At 35.9% G+C, this 19,175-nt stretch overlaps 1 protein-coding gene across 1 annotated transcript in view; it reads right to left on the reverse strand.

Annotated features, from left to right (window-relative positions):
• The window catches only part of LOC116178291, a 36,740-nt gene extending 18,983 nt beyond the window's left edge, over positions 1 to 17,757 (reverse strand). Inside the window, exon 1 of the mRNA XM_031497752.1 lies at positions 17,129 to 17,757. Coding sequence (XP_031353612.1) covers positions 17,129 to 17,260 — 132 coding nt within the window. The 5' untranslated portion in view covers positions 17,261 to 17,757. The remainder of the gene's footprint in view (positions 1 to 17,128) is intronic.
• Positions 17,758 to 19,175: the final 1,418 nt, after the last annotated feature.

Here is a 19,175-nt window from a genome sequence, read left to right on the forward strand (position 1 = left end):
ACTCAAATACTTTCACAAATATTTAGTAATCGAATACTTCGCAAAGTATTTGGATACTTCGTAAAGTATTCGAATACTTCGCAAGGTATTTGAATACTTTGAGAAGTATTCGAATACTTCGCATAGTATTTGAATACTTAACCTTCCTTTTTTTACCAAAAATCGACTACACCAAAATTTCTCGGGAAAACACTTTTTCTTATTAATTTTGGTGCGTAGAATCCAAAACGATTCGTACTTTTTCGATTAGACTTCGCAATCAGAAGTTATGGACTAAAAACCAATTTCGAAAGAAAATTCAAAGGGCTGTAACTTTTGAACTAGTAGCCCAATCTTGGAACTGTTTGAAATTATGGATTCTACAGGCCACATTCTATAAGAAAAATTTTTTTCCGGGTCGATCTGAGACAATTTTTTTTTCGAGCCCCAAAAAAAGGCAGGTTATAACCTTCCTTTTTTACCAAAAATCGACTACACCAAAATTTCTCGGGAAAACACTTTTTCTTATTAATTTTGGTGCGTAGAATCCAAAACAATTCGTACTTTTTCGATCAGACTTCTCAATCAAAAGTTATAGACTAGAAACCAATTTCGAAAAAAAATTCAAAGGGCTGTAACTTTTGAACTAGTAGCCCAATCTTGGAACTGTTTGAAATTATGGATTCTACAGGCCACATTCTATAAGAAAATTTTTTTCCGGGTCGATCTGAGACAATTTTTTTTTCGGGCCTCAAAAAAAGGCAGTGTATAACCTTCCTTTTTTACCAAAAATCGACTGCACCAAAATTTCTCGGGAAAACACTTTTTCTTATTAATTTTGTTGCGTAGAATCCAAAACAATTCGTACTTTTTCGATCAGACTTCTCAAATCAAAAGTTATAGACTAGAAACCAATTTCGAAAAAAAATTCAAAGGGCTGTAACTTTTGAACTAGTAGCCCAATCTTGGAACTGTTTGAAATTATGGATTCTACAGGCCACATTCTATAAGAAAATTTTTTTCCGGGTCGATCTGAGACAATTTTTTTTCGGGCCTCAAAAAAAGGCAGTGTATAACCTTCCTTTTTTACCAAAAATCGACTACACCAAAATTTCTCGGGAAAACACTTTTTCTTATTAATTTTGGTGCGTAGAATCCAAAACAATTCGTACTTTTTCGATCAGACTTCTCAATCAAAAGTTATAGACTAGAAACCAATTTCGAAAGAAAATTCAAAGGGCTGTAACTTTTGAACTAGTAGCCCAATCTTGGAACTGTTTGAAATTATGGATTCTACAGGCCACATTCTATAAGAAAATTTTTTTTTCGGGTCGATCTGAGACAATTTTTTTTCGAGCCTCAAAAAAAGGCAGTGTATAACCTTCCTTTTTTACCAAAAATCGACTACACCAAAATTTCTCGGGAAAACACTTTTTCTTATTAATTTTGGTGCGTAGAATCCAAAACAATTCGTACTTTTTCGATCAGACTTCTCAATCAAAAGTTATAGACTAGAAACCAATTTCGAAAGAAAATTCAAAGGGCTGTAACTTTTGAACTAGTAGCCCAATCTTGGAACTGTTTGAAATTATGGATTCTACAGGCCACATTCTATAAGAAAATTTTTTTTCCGGGTCGATCTGAGACAATTTTTTCTTCGGGGCTCAAAAAAAGGCAGTGTATAACCTTCCTTTTTTACCAAAAATCGACTACACCAAAATTTCTCGGGAAAACACTTTTTCTTATTAATTTTGGTGCGTAGAATCCAAAACAATTCGTACTTTTTCGATCAGACTTCTCAATCAAAAGTTATAGACTAGAAACCAATTTCGAAAGAAAATTCAAAGGGCTGTAACTTTTGAACTAGTAGCCCAATCTTGGAACTGTTTGAAATTATGGATTCTACAGGCCACATTCTATAAGAAAATTTTTTTTCCGGGTCGATCTGAGACAATTTTTTTTTCGGGCTCAAAAAAAGGCAGTGTATAACCTTCCTTTTTTACCAAAAATCGACTACACCAAAATTTCTCGGGAAAACACTTTTTCTTATTAATTTTGGTGCGTAGAATCCAAAACAATTCGTACTTTTTCGATCAGACTTCTCAATCAAAAGTTATAGACTAGAAACCAATTTCGAAAGAAAATTCAAAGGGCTGTAACTTTTGAACTAGTAGCCCAATCTTGGAACTGTTTGAAATTATGGATTCTACAGGCCACATTCTATAAGAAAATTTTTTCCGGGTCGATCTGAGACAATTTTTTTTTCGGGGCTCAAAAAAAGGCAGTGTATAACCTTCCTTTTTTACCAAAAATCGACTGCACCAAAATTTCTCGGGAAAACACTTTTTCTTATTAATTTTGGTGCGTAGAATCCAAAACAATTCGTACTTTTTCGATCAGACTTCTCAATCAAAAGTTATAGACTAGAAACCAATTTCGAAAGAAAATTCAAAGGGCTGTAACTTTTGAACTAGTAGCCCAATCTTGGAACTGTTTGAAATTATGGATTCTACAGGCCACATTCTATAAGGAAATTTTTTTCCGGGTCGATCTGAGACAATTTTTTTTGCGGGCCTCAAAAAAAGGCAGTGTATAACCTTCCTTTTTTACCAAAAATCGACTACACCAAAATTTCTCGGGAAAACACTTTCTTATTAATTTTGGTGCGTAGAATCCAAAACAATTCGTACGTTTTCGATTAGACCTCTCAATAAAAAGTTATGGACAAAAAACAAATTTCGAAAAAAAATTCAAAGGGCTGTAACTTTTGAACTAGTAGCCCAATCTTAAAACTGCTTGAAATTATGGATTCTACGGGCCAAATTCTATAAGAAAATGTTTTTTCCCGATCGATCTCAGACAATTTTTTTCCGGCCTCAAAAAAAGGCAGTACTTTTAAGTTATTCAAATATTTGAGAACAATTTAGAAATGTTTAGGGAAAGTTTCCATTGTCACAAAATCAAATATAAAAATCCGATACATCTGAATACCGAACTCGATAGTCTACGTAACTTAAAAACAATAGGGACCTTTCTTATATCCTTAAGACCATGTGTACCAATTTTCAAAGCGATCGCACGTTTCTAAACAAGTTATCATGCACACGGACAAACGGATGGTCAAAAATGGATCTGTTCCAAAATCGCTAGGATTAATTTCAGAAAGGCGTACGTATCATGTGCACGACGTACGATCGCTTTGAAAACTGGTACACGTATTCTTAAGGATATAACTGGTATAAGAAAGGTCCTGGTAGGTACCTCCTACATAATAATATAATAATAATAATAATACGCTTTTACTCCCCTTAAATTTGTATATAACAATAGAAATATAAAAAAAGCTAACCCCATACAAAGTATAACTTGATTTTTTAAGTAGTATTAAGCCTTTTATCTAGTATACTATTTTAAATTTTTAATGTATTTGAGTGACAAGTATTTGAATATTTTTCAATGTATCTGTATCTAGTATTCGCTTGTGCTGGACGTAAAAGTATTTAGTATTCAAATACCTTTGATTTGTGTAAAGTATTTACTATTTAGTATTCAAATACTTTTTGAAAGTATTCTGCCCAGCTCTGCTTCTAAGCTATTTAAACAACATCCACAATTAAATAGAAATATTTGGTGTACTACAAAAGTTGCACCCTTCTCGATGTCAACGAGGATAGTCAGGAATACACAATTTCTGAAAAAATTTCAAAATTACACGTTTTGGAGGAAAAAGGTAGCACTGGGGGCCTGGAATACCTTCAGCAAATCGAAACTAAATAATTCTTCTCAACTACGCTAGAATTCTCATGGTAGTTTTCGGGGAAAGGTAATTGAATCTTCAAATACTGAGGGGTATTCGATCCCCCCACCCCACCACCAGAAGTGCGCTCTTTCACTGAAGCGTTCAGCCTCAAAGACTCCCATGATAGTTTTTTGGAAAGTGCAGTAGAATCTTCCATTGATAATGATCTACTAAATCCTGGTGCTACGTCCAAAGGTCTTTTCTCGAAAATTATTGTGAGTATCAACTTGACACGTTGTAGAGAAATTCGGGACTAAATTCATTTTCGGCTTTCGGAATTCAGGCTTAATGCTAGTGGCCCTTTAATGTTTTTCTGTTTGAATTAAACTTAATGGTTCAGAATGAACTTCGGGGATTTAATTTAAACTACTGACTCTCAACTTAACTGTGAATTTTCTTTTGCACTAGTAACTCGAAATTTCAAAGTCCAAAAGATGAATTTCTACGGCTGCAATTTCCCTTCGGTGCCAATATTTCGAGGGTAAATTTTCCGGGAATATTTCATGGACGAATATACTGAAAAGTTAATATTCCGTGATCGAATTTTGAGAAGGAATTGTACCTGAAAAATGGTACTTGGGACATGTAGACCGAGGTAGAGACCAAGCAGATTTCTGCTAAAGAAAATGTTGGGCTCAGATACAGTTTAAAATGAAGCAATTCATGGGAAGTTGTATTCTCGATTTTAAAAAGGTATAAACAAATTAAATGTATAAATGATGTGTTGTTCCCTTTGACTTCTGTAAATGTTTTATTGGCATGTTAACAGTAATAAATATTATTATTATTATTAAAAAAAAGGAAAAAAAGCGTGTTATAGCTTAATCATCAATTTCCAGGGAGTTTCTTTCTACAGATCTCTTAATCAAAGCGCCAATTTTGTGCAGGTGAATGAAGGATGCATCAGTTTCTCGAGTGTGAACTAATTCGATATCTCATCTCCATGTCGCGGATGGCTAAATCGGCAAATTGAGCTTGGAAATAAATTAGGTCGCTCACTTGAAATGACACGAACGTGCAAATCCAGATTGAGCTTGATTAAGCTTAGTTGCAATATCGAAAAGCTAAAATAAGCGCAAGAATGTGACAGAATTCCAGTCTTTAGATCAAATTTCGAACACTAATAATAGTTCGACGAACGGATCGTGTCATCTCATCCTAATACCTGCACGAATATATATTTTGGAATATTCGTCATGGCGAGGTAACACAGCGGATTGCCTTGAATCGGTAAATAGGGATAATTATTCCGAAAACAAAAATAAACAAGGAAAAGAAGCAACGACGTGGAAAATTATACCCCTATTAGAGAGTGGTAATTAATCGCAGTCGCGCAATTAAAAATGGTAAACGTGAATAAACAGGACCGATGGAGCTTGGAGCAGAATGTATCGGAACGAAGGTGAAAGTTAGCTCCATATCCTCAGGCGAAGAGCTACCTTGACACAAACGAACGTAAATTCTACAAATTAATCCTTTCTAAGATCATTTCTTGCGCAAGATAAGCCTCCCCCTTAACGAAATTGGGATTAATGCACTGTGTGTTTTAGTTCTACAGGTAAGCTCATTGAAATTCCGGCAGGAAAATGTATCTGAAACGCTACGAAACGTGACCACACTTTAAATTCCGGCATTACATATTTAATACACCGCCCAAAAATGAATCAAACGCGGCCATTTTACAAAATTTAACACTTCAGCCTGACTGAGTTATGTCGGCGGCTTTTAGAATCTATCCACTTGAATACCAATCACTAATTTGGCCGCGGCGCTGAAGGGATCACTTCAAAATCCCAGGCGTTTCAACAAAATTACACCATCGCACAAAAATTCGTAGCCTTACCATTTCGGTCGCCTACAAGTTATTGTAATTTTCGAAGGTGGAGGAGTTTAATAGTAAACAACTTCCTCGTCTACCTTCGTCGCTCACGCGTAATGGACTTTAAAGAGTCACGTAAAGGTAATTGTTCTTTTTCTTGTGCAATATTCGCATCAAACTTTCAGTGGCACCGGGTACGTGAACTTACTGCACAAGGAAGGATAATTGAGATCCTCCTGCTAAGACTCTAGTTTGTTTTTGCGATGGTGTTCTATTATGAACGGAGTCTGGGGTGGATTATTAAAAATTGCGGCATAACTTCTCCATTAGAACGCTCTCGTTTCAAACAAATTTTCGCTTAGTTAGACAATTTTGCTCAGATCTTTAGAATTTAAAATTTTTCTTATTCCTTTCGCCAAAGACAGTTTGATTAAATTGCCCCGAAAGTTTTTCTCTTTATTGTAACTCGAGGGGGAAATCGCAGTGGATATCCAGTGTACACAGTGGTAGATGTCCGCAGGATATCCGAGGATGCCCCCGTGGAGGAGATCCGGTTGATATCCAAAGATGTCTGCGGATGTCCAAGGACATCGGGTGGATATCCGCAGATATTCTAGGATTTTCGAGGATATCTTCAGACTTTAGAGGATATCGTCGTCAATATTCAAGTATAAGTGACATGTATGAACTTATGTACAAGTTAATGATATGCGCGCATGAAAGGAATGGATTCTTTTGCTTTTGTTAGTGTTGTGATTCGGACTGTTTTTGTTTCGTAGGCGGGAAAACAGATGAGATAATTACAATACAACACTTTTTAACTTCCTAGCTTCCGTTAGGTGGCTATCACGATAACCGTTTTCAAAATTTTATCAAATGTCGACGTTTTAGATCATTTTATGCAACTTTAAAGAATAACATTTCTTTCCGTAGAGTGAGTCAACGATTACGCGGAGTAACTTAATGCCTTGAAGATAAGATTTTTCGATCGAGTGCTTTTGTATTATGATATGGTTGAATATTCTCCAAATTTTAAAAATATTTGGAATTATACAGGGCGCCAGAATGGTACATTTTTTTAAATAGAACCCTCTGTATTTGAATCCATTTTCGAATTCTACGTGTAATTGTACGTCTTTTTTATTATATGGTTAATATCCGAAAAACTAGTAGTTTTAAAGATATTCGATTTGTAAGAAAAATTGAGCATTTGCAAGCGTCAGTATATAATATATTGTCAAAATTATTACTTAAATTTTGATTCCAGGTTTTATATCTTTTATCCTGGATTAAGTAACAGTCCAATAAATACATCTACTATAAAACATTAAAAAAATAGCTTACAGGGTGTTTTTTTTCTAGATCCAAAGTTACAAAACTTCATATTAAAAAATCTCACTTTTTTTAAATGGAACACCCTGTATATTTTTCATCTTTTAGCTCTTCCAAAAATCTTCAACTTTTGATAATAATGTCCTTATCTCTGATATTTTTCAAAATATCTTGGTTTTCCTGATTTTTATATTCTAATCTTAAATAAGTTATATGTAATTTACATAATAACGAGTTGGCTATGCAAAAAAGGCAATTTTTATCTATCTCGTCCAAAACGAAAATCATATCGATTAATTTAATTTTCAAACAATTCATTTTAAGTCCAAAAACTGGAGAATAAGTAAAAACATTTGACTATAAAGCAAATTTAATTTAACTCCTAATGTCAACCAGTCAGTGACATTAGTTGCATTTTTTTCCATATTCACCTCGTTATTATGTAAATTAGAACTTTCAAATTAAAATATAAAAAATAGGAAAACCAAGATACTTGTTTATGTTTTTACTATCAAATTTATTCTCCAGTATTTAGACTTAAATGAATTATTCGAAAAAATTATTTTTGCTTTGGACGAGGCAGATAACAATTGCCTTTTTTTGCATAGCCACCTCGTTATTATGTAAATTACATATAACTTATTTAAGATTACAATATAAAAACCAGGAAAACCAAGATATTTTGAAAAATATCAGAGAGCTATTTTTTTAATGTTTCATAGTAGATGTATTTATTTGACTTTTACCATTGAATAAAAATTTTATTCAATGCTTTTACTTAACCCAGGATAAGAAAACCTGGAATCAAAATTTAAGTAATAATTTTGACAATATACTGACGCTTGCAAATGCCCAATTTTTCTTACAAATCGAATTATCTTTAAAACTACGAAACAACTTACACGATATGCATAAAACTCATCAAAAAGATACGTACGTACGTACGTGCAATTTTCCGAGATAATTTTTGTCAAATTTTGGATATGTATATTAGGCATAAGGAAACGAAAAATAACGGATTTTTGAAACAGAATTTTGGAGGGCCGCAACGTCATCGAACTTTTTTTTTCAATTACATAACTCAACATGTGTATTAAATTATTCTAAATATCGTATTTTTCTGTGTATACAACCTATAAAAATTGTGTCAGGCTTTATAGCAAAAAAAACGAAGAAAAAATGTTCCAAAATTAAGATTGTTCTCCAATTCGCCAAAAATTTTGGGTCATAATGTCAAACACGTTTTTTTATTATCTGAGTTTTTAGCGCCGTGATGTCATAAAACTTTTTTTTTCAAATAGTAAACCACATTTCTTCTTTGTTTAAACTACAAACTTTTACAACCTTTTTGGTTTAAGCTAGGAAGCTGTTCTGTCAAGAATTTGGCACCTGGTTTTCCATGTTATGTATACGTGCTTATTAGCGATAAAAGTGATTGCTGAATTCTATCATTACTCATTATTAATGTGCAAACAAGTAAATTTCTAGTCAGTCATCAGTACTGAGGTTGTAAACATTCTCCCGATATCTTTATAATTAAAGGAGTAATTTGGATTCGAGCGTATACAGAAATCTCTTAAGAATAAGGTCATTCTGGTTTGTTAACAGCGACGCGGAATTTCTACGAACAATTAACTTATCCTTACATTTTTTAACAGACCACGATCGACCAAAGTAATGACGCTTTATTTAATATGGATATTTGTTGGTCAAAATCAAGAGACTTTGGAATCAAAGGCCTTTGTTACCGAAATTACAGAAAAAACCGAAAGCGATTCGTACCTACGTAAAAATTCAGTTACATGAAGACGTTCGTTGAAATCATGTTGTTGGCTGTTGGATGCTTCCAATGGAAGGGCCAGCACCGATCGACTACGACCGTTTATAGTAAAGCCAGGATATACATCGTGTTTGAAGTTTTGACTCCAGCATCAGTAAGATCTTGTCGGGGGCTACCGCATTCCCTTTGTCGGTACCCACTCCCGAAGTCCCGTTCATTTCGCTAAAAACCCGCCACAAAATAGGGGGACCGCTATTAAAGCTCTAAGAAACTTTTTGGCGCACTAAGTCGACTACCCCTCGAAGACGCGCGCCTTGCAAAAGGTAGTTAATTTCGCCCCTATGAAAAAAACACAAAATGCAGGAGTTCGTACGCGTTTTTAAGATCTATCCGACGACACCAATTTGAAAGCAATCAGATCAACACTATGAAAGAAGAAAAAAACTCAAAAATCTCCAGGTTAGTATAGCAGGATAGGGGTTGGCACCCAGATGTCTGCGACCCTCCACAGCCCCGTCCCTAAAGTTGTTAAGTACACGGCCCCGGTAGGTGTATGTACATTCCTCGTCTTTCTACAAGCGTTCTTCTATAGGCCCGCATTTACTGCCAGCCAGCAGCTACGCTTTTTACAAATAAATTTACAAAAATGCGCTAAAAAACTGTGATGAACTTTTTTGTAGAGCATGTATTTTTATATTATATTATTATATTGCAACAGATTTCGAATGGTAAGAGTTCTAAGGAATATTTCTGAACTTCTCTCTATCATCAATGGCTATTCCCGGCTTTCCAAAGCACCTAGGTGTGTAATTAGGTCCTAGAGCAAATTCGATGACGCCGGCGGATTTCCAAAAACATATCAGATGTCTTAGTATATCCATGGAGATCCAAGGATGTCCATGGAGATCCGAAGATGTCCATTAAGATCCGAAGATGTCCATGGAGATCCGAGGATGTCCATGTAGATCCGTTGATATCCAAAGATGTCCGGTGGATATCCATGGATTTCCACACCAAATGGATGTAACTTGGTTGTAACTCATCTGACCTACATTTTTCCTAAAAAAAAGTGCCTCGCGGATTATTATTTTTGAAAGGAAAATTTGTAAGTATACATTTCCCCCAAGAAATATTCGCCCTACCCCTAAGCCTACTCCAGAGTACTCGTTCGTAACAAATTATCCCAAAAACCTCGCCAAAAACTGTATTGAATGGAATGCCAGAATCTAAAAAACGCAAAGAATCTTAAGAAAGAGAAGACACCGAAGACGCATTAAAACAAATAAGTTATGGTCAGATTATTGAAATGCACACTTTTCACCACGTAGTCAACCCACCTTACGCGATCGAGTAAATTCCAAAATCCCCTATTGAGCTTCTCTACTATAATACACCAAATATGTTTAAGCTGTTATGTTTAAAGGGCTCAAAAGTTATTCTGTAAATCCCCCCCCCCTCTCCGCCATTCTTAATTTTAGAAAACTTGCCCTGCATGTTTACAAATTACTTTCCGGAAGAGGCTCTAAACTTTTTTGAGAATTTTGGGTTTGGCAAAACTGGGTGTATTTCCAGTCGATGAACGTCTGGAATCGATTGGATTTTAGACCGATCGAACCCCTTTTAGAAACTGAATGAGCCAATGAATACGTAATACGTAATCAAACAATAAAAATTAAAGGTTAGCATTTCGCATTAGGAAACGGTAAATATTTTCGTAAGATAAGCAGTTCCAGTTAATGCTAGCGCATTAAAACGCGCTGTGACTTAATACTTGTTAAAACTCATTCACTGAAATAATGTTCCCTCAATTGTTCTCCATTCTCCAATACGACCGAATTGTCAACATCCACTCACTTATTAATGCCCAAGTTTCCTGGGGAGACGTTTATGCAATATTAATAGAACGCAACAATGGAAGTGGAGCGTTTGGGTAAGGTCAAAGTGAATTTCTTTTTGCGCAAACACGACGTTGCCGTGCAAATGTTTGTTCGATCTCGATTCAAAGCAGTTTAACGGGATTGCGAAAGAGAATCAGTGTAAAGTTATACAAAGTCGCTTGTTGGCGGACGGAATTCGATATTTTCGCAACGTTATTCAATTTCAGAATCGGGGGGACTCATTTTTTGTAGACCGGCCAAACGATAAGGTGAGAATGACCCAGTCTTGATTTCTCCCAAATAAGGAACGAGGAAAAGACAAATAAATTTGTTTTCCAAGCTCGGAAGATTTAATAAAACTTCCATCGAGTGAATGTTTTTAGTCTGAAAATTGGATTTCTCTGTCGTCCCCTCAATCATAAAAATATTACTTTTAGTTTGATAGGTTTCCGCACAAAAAAAAACTACGGCGCGCGTTTCAGGCAGATAGATCTGATCGAGACGGAAACGCTTCAAGACCGCTTTTGAATTTTAATGAGACCAATCATCATTTTTGCATGCTCTCAACATCCCCAACTAAACGCATTAGCAATCTGTCGTCATGGTTACATTTCTATTTATACTCACGCTTCCAAATATGCGACTCAATTCCACCGGTCTTCGGTAAGCCACCAACCTCGACCGTTTTCCGCTGACCAAATAACCACCAAGATTCATTTCATCTCGCGACCAGAAATTCGCGAACGCTTAGACAAAGGTAGGACGGCGTGTGGGATCGCACAGAAAATTAAAGGAACACACTCTTTTGACGACTTACTTCTCGTCAGGCTGGAGATTAAATATGCCTAGATAAAAAATCTGATAAGCTTGATGCTGTTTACGAGATTTTATTTTAAGAATTGGGAGAAATCTGCGTACTTCTCCTGTTATCAGCGTCAAAAGGATTTACCAAACTGTTCCTCCCCGCGTTGATAGAGCAGTCCAAAAAAATTTTCCGCTATAGAACTGCGATATTATTGATTGACACTACAATTTAGTACTTAATGAGTAGATTTGTGTACCGAAGGCAAAATACAACAGCCATTGAATGTCTCAAATGTGTCCATAATACAGTCCGGGAAATAATCAGTCAGAGGCGCCGACTTAATGGAGCTGGGATGGAACACCCTCCACCTCCATCCACGAGTACACGAAGATTCGATTACCTTTCAAACGTAATTGAGAATTTTCGAGAAAATACCGTCCCACATAGCACCACGATTCAGTTGATTACGGAATATCCTCCTTAGAAGAGGAAGATTCGACTGTCCTTTCCTGAAAACATCATCAGTCTTTAAGGCTGGACACAGTACCCGTGGGCCGGCGAGGTATGGCATCCCTCCCACCCTTTTTTTCCTGAGAACTCCCATGAGAATTTTAGCGTAATTGAGATGAATGATCGTGTGTCTCCCAGACGAACTAACCCCCAGACTCCCTGGTGCTACTTTTTTCGTCCAAAACGTGTAGTCTCAAATGTGTATATGTGGATGCCATCCCTTACGCAGTCAGGGAAATAATAAGCCAGAGGCGCCGACTTAGTGGACGTTGGGTATGGACGAGGGGTTACTCACGACTTATTATAGGGAGAAAGATTTCCTTTATGCCCTAAAAATGTCACCTTAATTTCCCATTTCTAACATTGTCTTAAATTTTAAATTTACACAAAATTGCGCCGAATTTACGTAACGTTACTTCCCTATAGAAACGTTTTATTTCCTTAAAATTTCTTCTAGATTTCCTCAGAATGTTCTCTAGAATTTCCTCATTCCACTCCAAAGAATTTCGTCCCATTTCTTACATATTTCTTAGTTATTTCCTAGAAACGTCATATATGAGAGACAAGAATTTCCCTCGTGGTCAAAACGTCTCGAGGTTGGTCACAACTGTTTAGTGGACAAAGATTTCCTTCATTATCTAAAAATTGTCACTCTTAATTCCCCCAATGTTTCTAACATTGCCTTACATTTCCCCAAATTTACACAAAATTGCTCCGGATTAACGTGAAATGGGTACATTTTCTTTCTTTAAATTTCCTCTAGATTTCCACAGAATTTTCTCATTCCTTTAGAATTTACCCCTAATTATTTCCCCAAAATTTTCTCTTATTTCCTACATATTTCCTCGACATTTCCTATATGAGAGACCAGAATTTCCCTCGTGATTATCCCCTGGGGGTTGATCACGACTTATTCAGGGTTCGCAACTGATTTTAGCAAAAAAATAGAGACTTTGTCTCTAATTACATATTTAAAAATAGAGACCATTAGAGACCTTTGAGAACCAATTTCCATACAAAATTAAGCAAAAAATATTTATTTTGTAATAGATGAGATACATAAACGGCAATATATCTAAACATAAATTGTGCACAACTCTTGTGCGGATAAAACGCATTTTTTTTTCACTCAAATATTTTTTTTTACATCACCAATGGATATATTTCTTGCAGACGTCCCAATCGCCCTTTGTGAGTGCCCTCTTCCGACAATCCGTTCTCGAGGTATAAGGGAATATACCCGATCGCGATAAGAGGTCGAGGAGGAGGGCTATGGTTGGTAAAAATTAATTCCTTTCGTTGAGACCTTTCATTAGAGTACCATGAAGGACAAAACTAATTCCACCCCCCCCCTGCCCCTCCTCGCCGTACTTTGATAAGAGGACAGAAGAAGGGCAGTATAGTTGGTAGAACACGGTTCCTTTCGTTGAGACCAATTGGTTGTCGTATGTAAAAGTTATGCACATTTTACTTTCAAAAACAGTATCTCAGGAAATAATTCGAGGGGGGGCCCCCGTTTTAGACAGAGAATTTGGTGGCCGTCTGGCACACCTTCAAGGTATAGGCTCCCTACTGCAAAGAATTCCAGGACTCTAGGACCATTCTCCTAGAAGTAGTTCGAAACGGCAGAAGTGGGTCCGGACGGATAAAACGCATTTTTTTTAATTCTTAAAAAATGCGCTAAAAATGTACAGTAAAATTTCTGCGGTTTATCAGTTATGAATTATACTTTTTTAACATGCAAAATTTAGAGACTTTAAAGACCAAATATGAAAAATAGAGACTTTTAGAGACCAGCATTGAAAAAAGAGACCAATGTCTAAAAAAGAGACCATTTGCGAACCTTGCTTATTTTAGGGGGCAAAGATTTGCTTCAATAGCTAAAACTTAACACCATTCCCCTTAATTTCCCCAATATTTCTAACGTTGCCTACATTACCCCGAGCATTACCCCAAATCCGGATTAACGCGAAACCTTTTCTTTCTTTAAATTTCCTCTAGATTTCCACAGAATTTTCTCATTCTTTTAGAATTTACCCCTATTTTCTCAAAATTTTCTCTCATTTCCTACATATTTTGCAGACTCGAGTATTTCCTCGACATTTCCTATATGAGAGACCAGAATTTCCCTCGTGATTAACCCCTGGGGGTTGGTCACAACTTATTTTAGGGGGCAAAGATTTCCTTCAATACCTAAAAATTAACCCCTTAATTTCCCCAACATTTCTAGCATTGCCTTACATTTCCCTAAATTTACACAACATTTCTCCGAATTAACGTGAAATTAAGTAACGTTGAGTCCTTTAGAAACAGTTTATTTCCTTAACATTTCATCTACATTTCCTTACAATATTTCCTCCTCGATTTCCTCTAATTTCGTCCATTTCCTACATATTTCCCGAGTATTTTCCAGATAGTTCCTCGAAATTTCCTATCCGAGGGACACGCATTTCCCTCGTGATAGACCCCTCAGGGTTGGTCAACATTAGGGAATGCAATCCCGCAGCAAAATGTCAATCCCGGGATTTGCGACATTGTTAGATGTAAATCCCGCGGGATCCCGCAAAACTTTAAATAAATTGGCAAATAAGCAATTCTGTGCGGTTAACTTCTGTATTGAAATAAATCGCTAATTATCACAATACATATTTAACAAAAAAGTACCTTCGGTCTAACTTAGAACTCAAAAAAACCCTCGAAAAAACCTCACCTGTAAAGCACAAAAAGGTGAACTTCTAAAGTGCCTCAAAAATCATAGTACATTTTTAACGAAAAAAGTGTAACAATTATTCTCGCAATTATTTAAAAAATAACTTCTCCGTTATCGTTTCAGAGTCGGCCCCTTGGCCGACAAATTCCTCAGTCCCGCAAATCCCGCGGGATCCTGGCATTGCATTCCCTAGTCAACACTTATTTTAGGGGATAAAGATTTCCTTTATTGCCTAAGAATTGACACCATTTCTCTAAATTTCCCTAACATTTCCCAAATTTACACACAATTTTTCCAAATTAATATGAAATGAACTCGGAAATGAGTAACGTTACTTATAGCTGTATAGCATTGTATTTATAAGCGACTATAGTTAGCTACCTATAGAAGATACATTTCCCTCGACATTTCCTTAAAATTTCCTCTAAATTTTCTCGGAATTTAAAAACATTCTAGACATATTTTATGTACAGGGTGTATACATTATTTTTAAATTTTAGTGCTATCAAAAAAGTAATGTAGGCGTCATCTGCTCTTTTTGGGCCAAACTTAAAATGGTAAAATCAAAAATTATAAATATTCGTTTGCTTAACAGATAGGGGGAAAATCAAAAAAATTGGCAATTTCAGAATCACCCAATATTTTCTTTAGTTTAATTATATAATGCTAATTTGCCGTTTTCAAAGTAAGTATACGGGGTCAGGCAGAAAAGTTATGGACCTAACCTCACTTTTTTTAATGGGTCACCCTGTATATTTTAATCTATACAGACAGTATATTAAATTATCTTTTCAAAAATATAACACTACAAATTCAAAAAATTCAATATTGATTCAAAAAAGATTTAAAAATCTGTTTTTGAATCGTTTTGAATCACATGAATATTTTTTTATGATATTTATTATAATAATTTGCCGTTTTCAAAATAAGTATACGGGGTCAGGTACAAAAGTTATGGACCAAACTTATTTTTTTTTAATGGAACACCCTGTACATTTCAATGTACACAGAGACTGTATGTCAAATCCTTTTTTCAAAAATATAACACTAACAAATTTTTTAAGTTAATTCCTTCAACAAATCCGAAAACACTACTTCCGCAACAGCTGAAGGTATAGTTGTATATGAAATATGTCTAGAATATTTTGACGAATCCAAAAGTTGAATATACAGGGTGTGGTATATAAAATAAGAAGGTTGGTTACTGTCACTGTTACATGACCCCACTGTATGGATGGTCACGACTTATTTTAGGGGCCCAAAATTTCCTACGTTTCCTAAAAATTGCCACCATTTCCCTTAATTTCCCCAACATTTCTAGCATTGCCTTAAATTTCCACTAGATTTCCTCAAAATTCCGAATATTTCCCTACAATTTCCTCATTCCTTTGAAAATTTCTTCTAATTTCGTCCATTTCCGTTATATTTCCCAGCTATTTTCTCGAAAGTTCCTATGTGAAGGATAAGAATTTTCCTCGTGATCTACCCCTCGTACTCAATCGAGGAAGTGAAATTATTTCATGTTCTACAATGCGTGTAAGAATAATAGGTAAGACAGAGTTTCCTTAAAAAAATGTTAATTTCAAAACCCCGGATTGTGAGATCTGCAGGGACAGTGATCGTAGACTCTGTAAACATAATCATCCACACATTCATTGATTTTTTGACTTTTTCTCCTTTTTTGATTCATCAAATTTCGTCTCTCGAGCAGGGAAAAAAATAGATTCAATGAGTCAAGTTTTAAGATTTTATAAATTGGGATTGTCACAAAAGTTTCCTGAGGATGCTACGAAAATAATTCTTTCGGAGAATACTCCTAACACTTTTACGAAGACGGTTTCCCAGAGAAAAAGACCCTTAAATTTAAATTCTTGTGCTTGATCGATACCTTTGATTTTGTAAAAATGGCACAAGCGCGTTCGATTTAGAATATGCTTGAGAAATAATTGTGTAATACAAACACAGGAAGTTTGCAAAAATCCGCCGCTGAAATTCTTAATTATCTGCCGAAAAATGAGACACGAACTGGGTCAAACAGACGCAGTCCAGACTCGCACGTTTATTTATCCAAAAGTGTTTGCAAATTCGCCAGAATTCAGGGAATTTGGTGCATTGAACCACTGGAGAAGGGAGAATGGGTCGTTTACATTGTCCGCTTGTCTCCGGAGGTCAATGGGATTATTACGGGGGATTAAGACTGCGAAAACCAAGAAGTTTTTTTTGTTCGATAGGTGGAGAAAAAACAGATTACGCTGATTAATTTAACATAAATTAAGGCAACCTTGTAGATAGCGAACATGTGTTTAGATTTTTTCTTCGATTCCGCCATGAGTGGTCGAGTTAATTTTAAATTATGCGCTAATCCGATCGGGCCGATTAAAAAAACTGTTCGGTATCGAACTTTTTTACCCAAACTAATTAGAAAGTGAGCAGACTTCCGTAATTCTGCAAATAATCGAAACGTCTCGAAGTAGGTCCTGTGAAAGTTCGGTTAAAGTAAATGAAAAAAAAAAGCACCTGCAGCGTCGCTGTTTTGGAATAGTCTGTCCTTCCAGGTGGTAACTCTTTCCATCTTAGCACCCCCATGACGGCCTGTCTAACCCACCCCCTTGGCAGTGTGCTCCTCTCAGTCTCCGCCAGGGTTCGCATTAAGCCGAATTACGGCACCAGAAATCACAACACCCCGATTACATTTATCCTGGAACTGTATTTCTCATCAGGGCTTTCCACACTGAAAACACAAAACTGGCGCACGAGGATTTTAGTGGAACCGAAGCGTGTTTTCCATTTTTGGGGCGAGTAGGTGTCGCATCACCCTCGGTGATTATCTAATATTTTTTTACAACTGTTGGTTTAAAGCTTTTTTTTGGTAGGTCAGTGCACTCGCCCCCACATGAAGTCGTCGTTATAAACTACAGCTGCTGTTTTTACGAGGCTAACATTCGAAAATAAATTAATAAAAATACTGATTACAATGAAAAAAACGTTAAATAGCGGCCAAATCACAACGCCCGTTAGTTATCGGCGAACTTTTCGCGTCCACAATCGACGCAGCGTAGCACGTTTACGTTGGCAATAGCGATTTCAAACTGACGTTCGAATTCGAAAACAGTCAAACAGCGCACCTTTTCCCAAGCAAACCCACCAGTGTCGGTAGTTTAGGCGCCAACTCAGGAAGAACTTTTCACTTCGTATGCGTTCGCCACGAAAACCCGACTTTGTTCCTTGCGTGCAATAAACTAACATCAATAAAAACGTTAGGTAACGCACACGTTACATAAATTACCACCATAAACAATTAAACTAACTGTAGCTACCAGACGTCCCCTTTTGCAGCGTCCATGTCAATCAAAATTTGGTGTAGGTACATCAATGTGATCGTAATAAGTTATTGCACCTTCGCTTAAGTAATCAATTATGAAACTGTCACATTTTTTAATTGTTCGCTTAATTCCCGATGACATAACAACGGTTTCGTAAATACCGCACGCCGCGAAATGTGGGTTAGTGTCGCGAAGATTTCACTGAACCCAATGGGAATAAATAGGGGGTAATAAAAGTCTAGACGAGCTGCACCCCGATGAAGTAGGATGACAATGTCAAAATTCCTATCAGTCGGCCAAAAATACACGTACTTGGGATAATGGATCGTGATAAGACCCACGTTTGGACAAAACTATCGAATTTCCGTAAATAAACAAGTCAGGAAATCGTAACTTTTCTGGCGAGATTGCGTTTGGTTACGTGATGAAAACTGCGCGGAAACGTTTTTGGGAATTTTTGTAGAGCGCACAAGACAATCGGTTTTTTAGATGAGTTCGTAAATGAACAAAGTGCAATTGACCAAAAATGTTCATATCACTTAGCATCAATTTCATTATAAAAACATCGAAATGCATTATACACGGTCGCTGATAACTCTGGAAACGGTCGACTATCGGGGAAAAAAATACAAGGTATCAAAAAAAGGTTCATACAAAAGATTTGAAGTTCTTTAATGTCCACTAGGCAGTAGTAATTTTAATTATACAAGGTTAGTCATAAAGGCATGGCACACTAATATTGCATTTTTTAAATAGAAACACTCTGTATATTATGCGATAGTTTAATTTTTTTCTCAATTTTGAGCATAGTGTACCAAAATGCGATCGTTTCCGAGTTAGGTATCGAGTTTTGAAAATAAAAGGTTTGCTTTAAAATGTATTGAATCAAGAACAATATTTAATGACATTACGAATTTCTTTTGAAAACATTCTGTGGTTGTTTTTTGTTCAATTATTAATGAATTTTAAAATAATAGCGTTTTATTGACAATACTTGTAAACCCGGAAACGATTGAACTTAGGTACATATATTATTACAAATTTTGCTTAACATTGAGAAAAAAATTGAAATATTAGAAAATATACAGGGTACGGGATACGGGGTACTACATAAAGTAACAACCCCCGGAATATAAGAGTGCTTTACATGCAGGTATAAATGACTTAAAAAAATTTCGCAAACTTGAAGCACACGGAAATTTATTATTAAAGGGTTTTTTAAGGGTTGGTTACAGATTATT

This window comes from Photinus pyralis, unplaced genomic scaffold, assembly GCF_008802855.1.
Source record: "Photinus pyralis isolate 1611_PpyrPB1 unplaced genomic scaffold, Ppyr1.3 Ppyr1.4_LG8, whole genome shotgun sequence".
NCBI lineage: Eukaryota > Metazoa > Arthropoda > Insecta > Coleoptera > Lampyridae > Photinus > Photinus pyralis.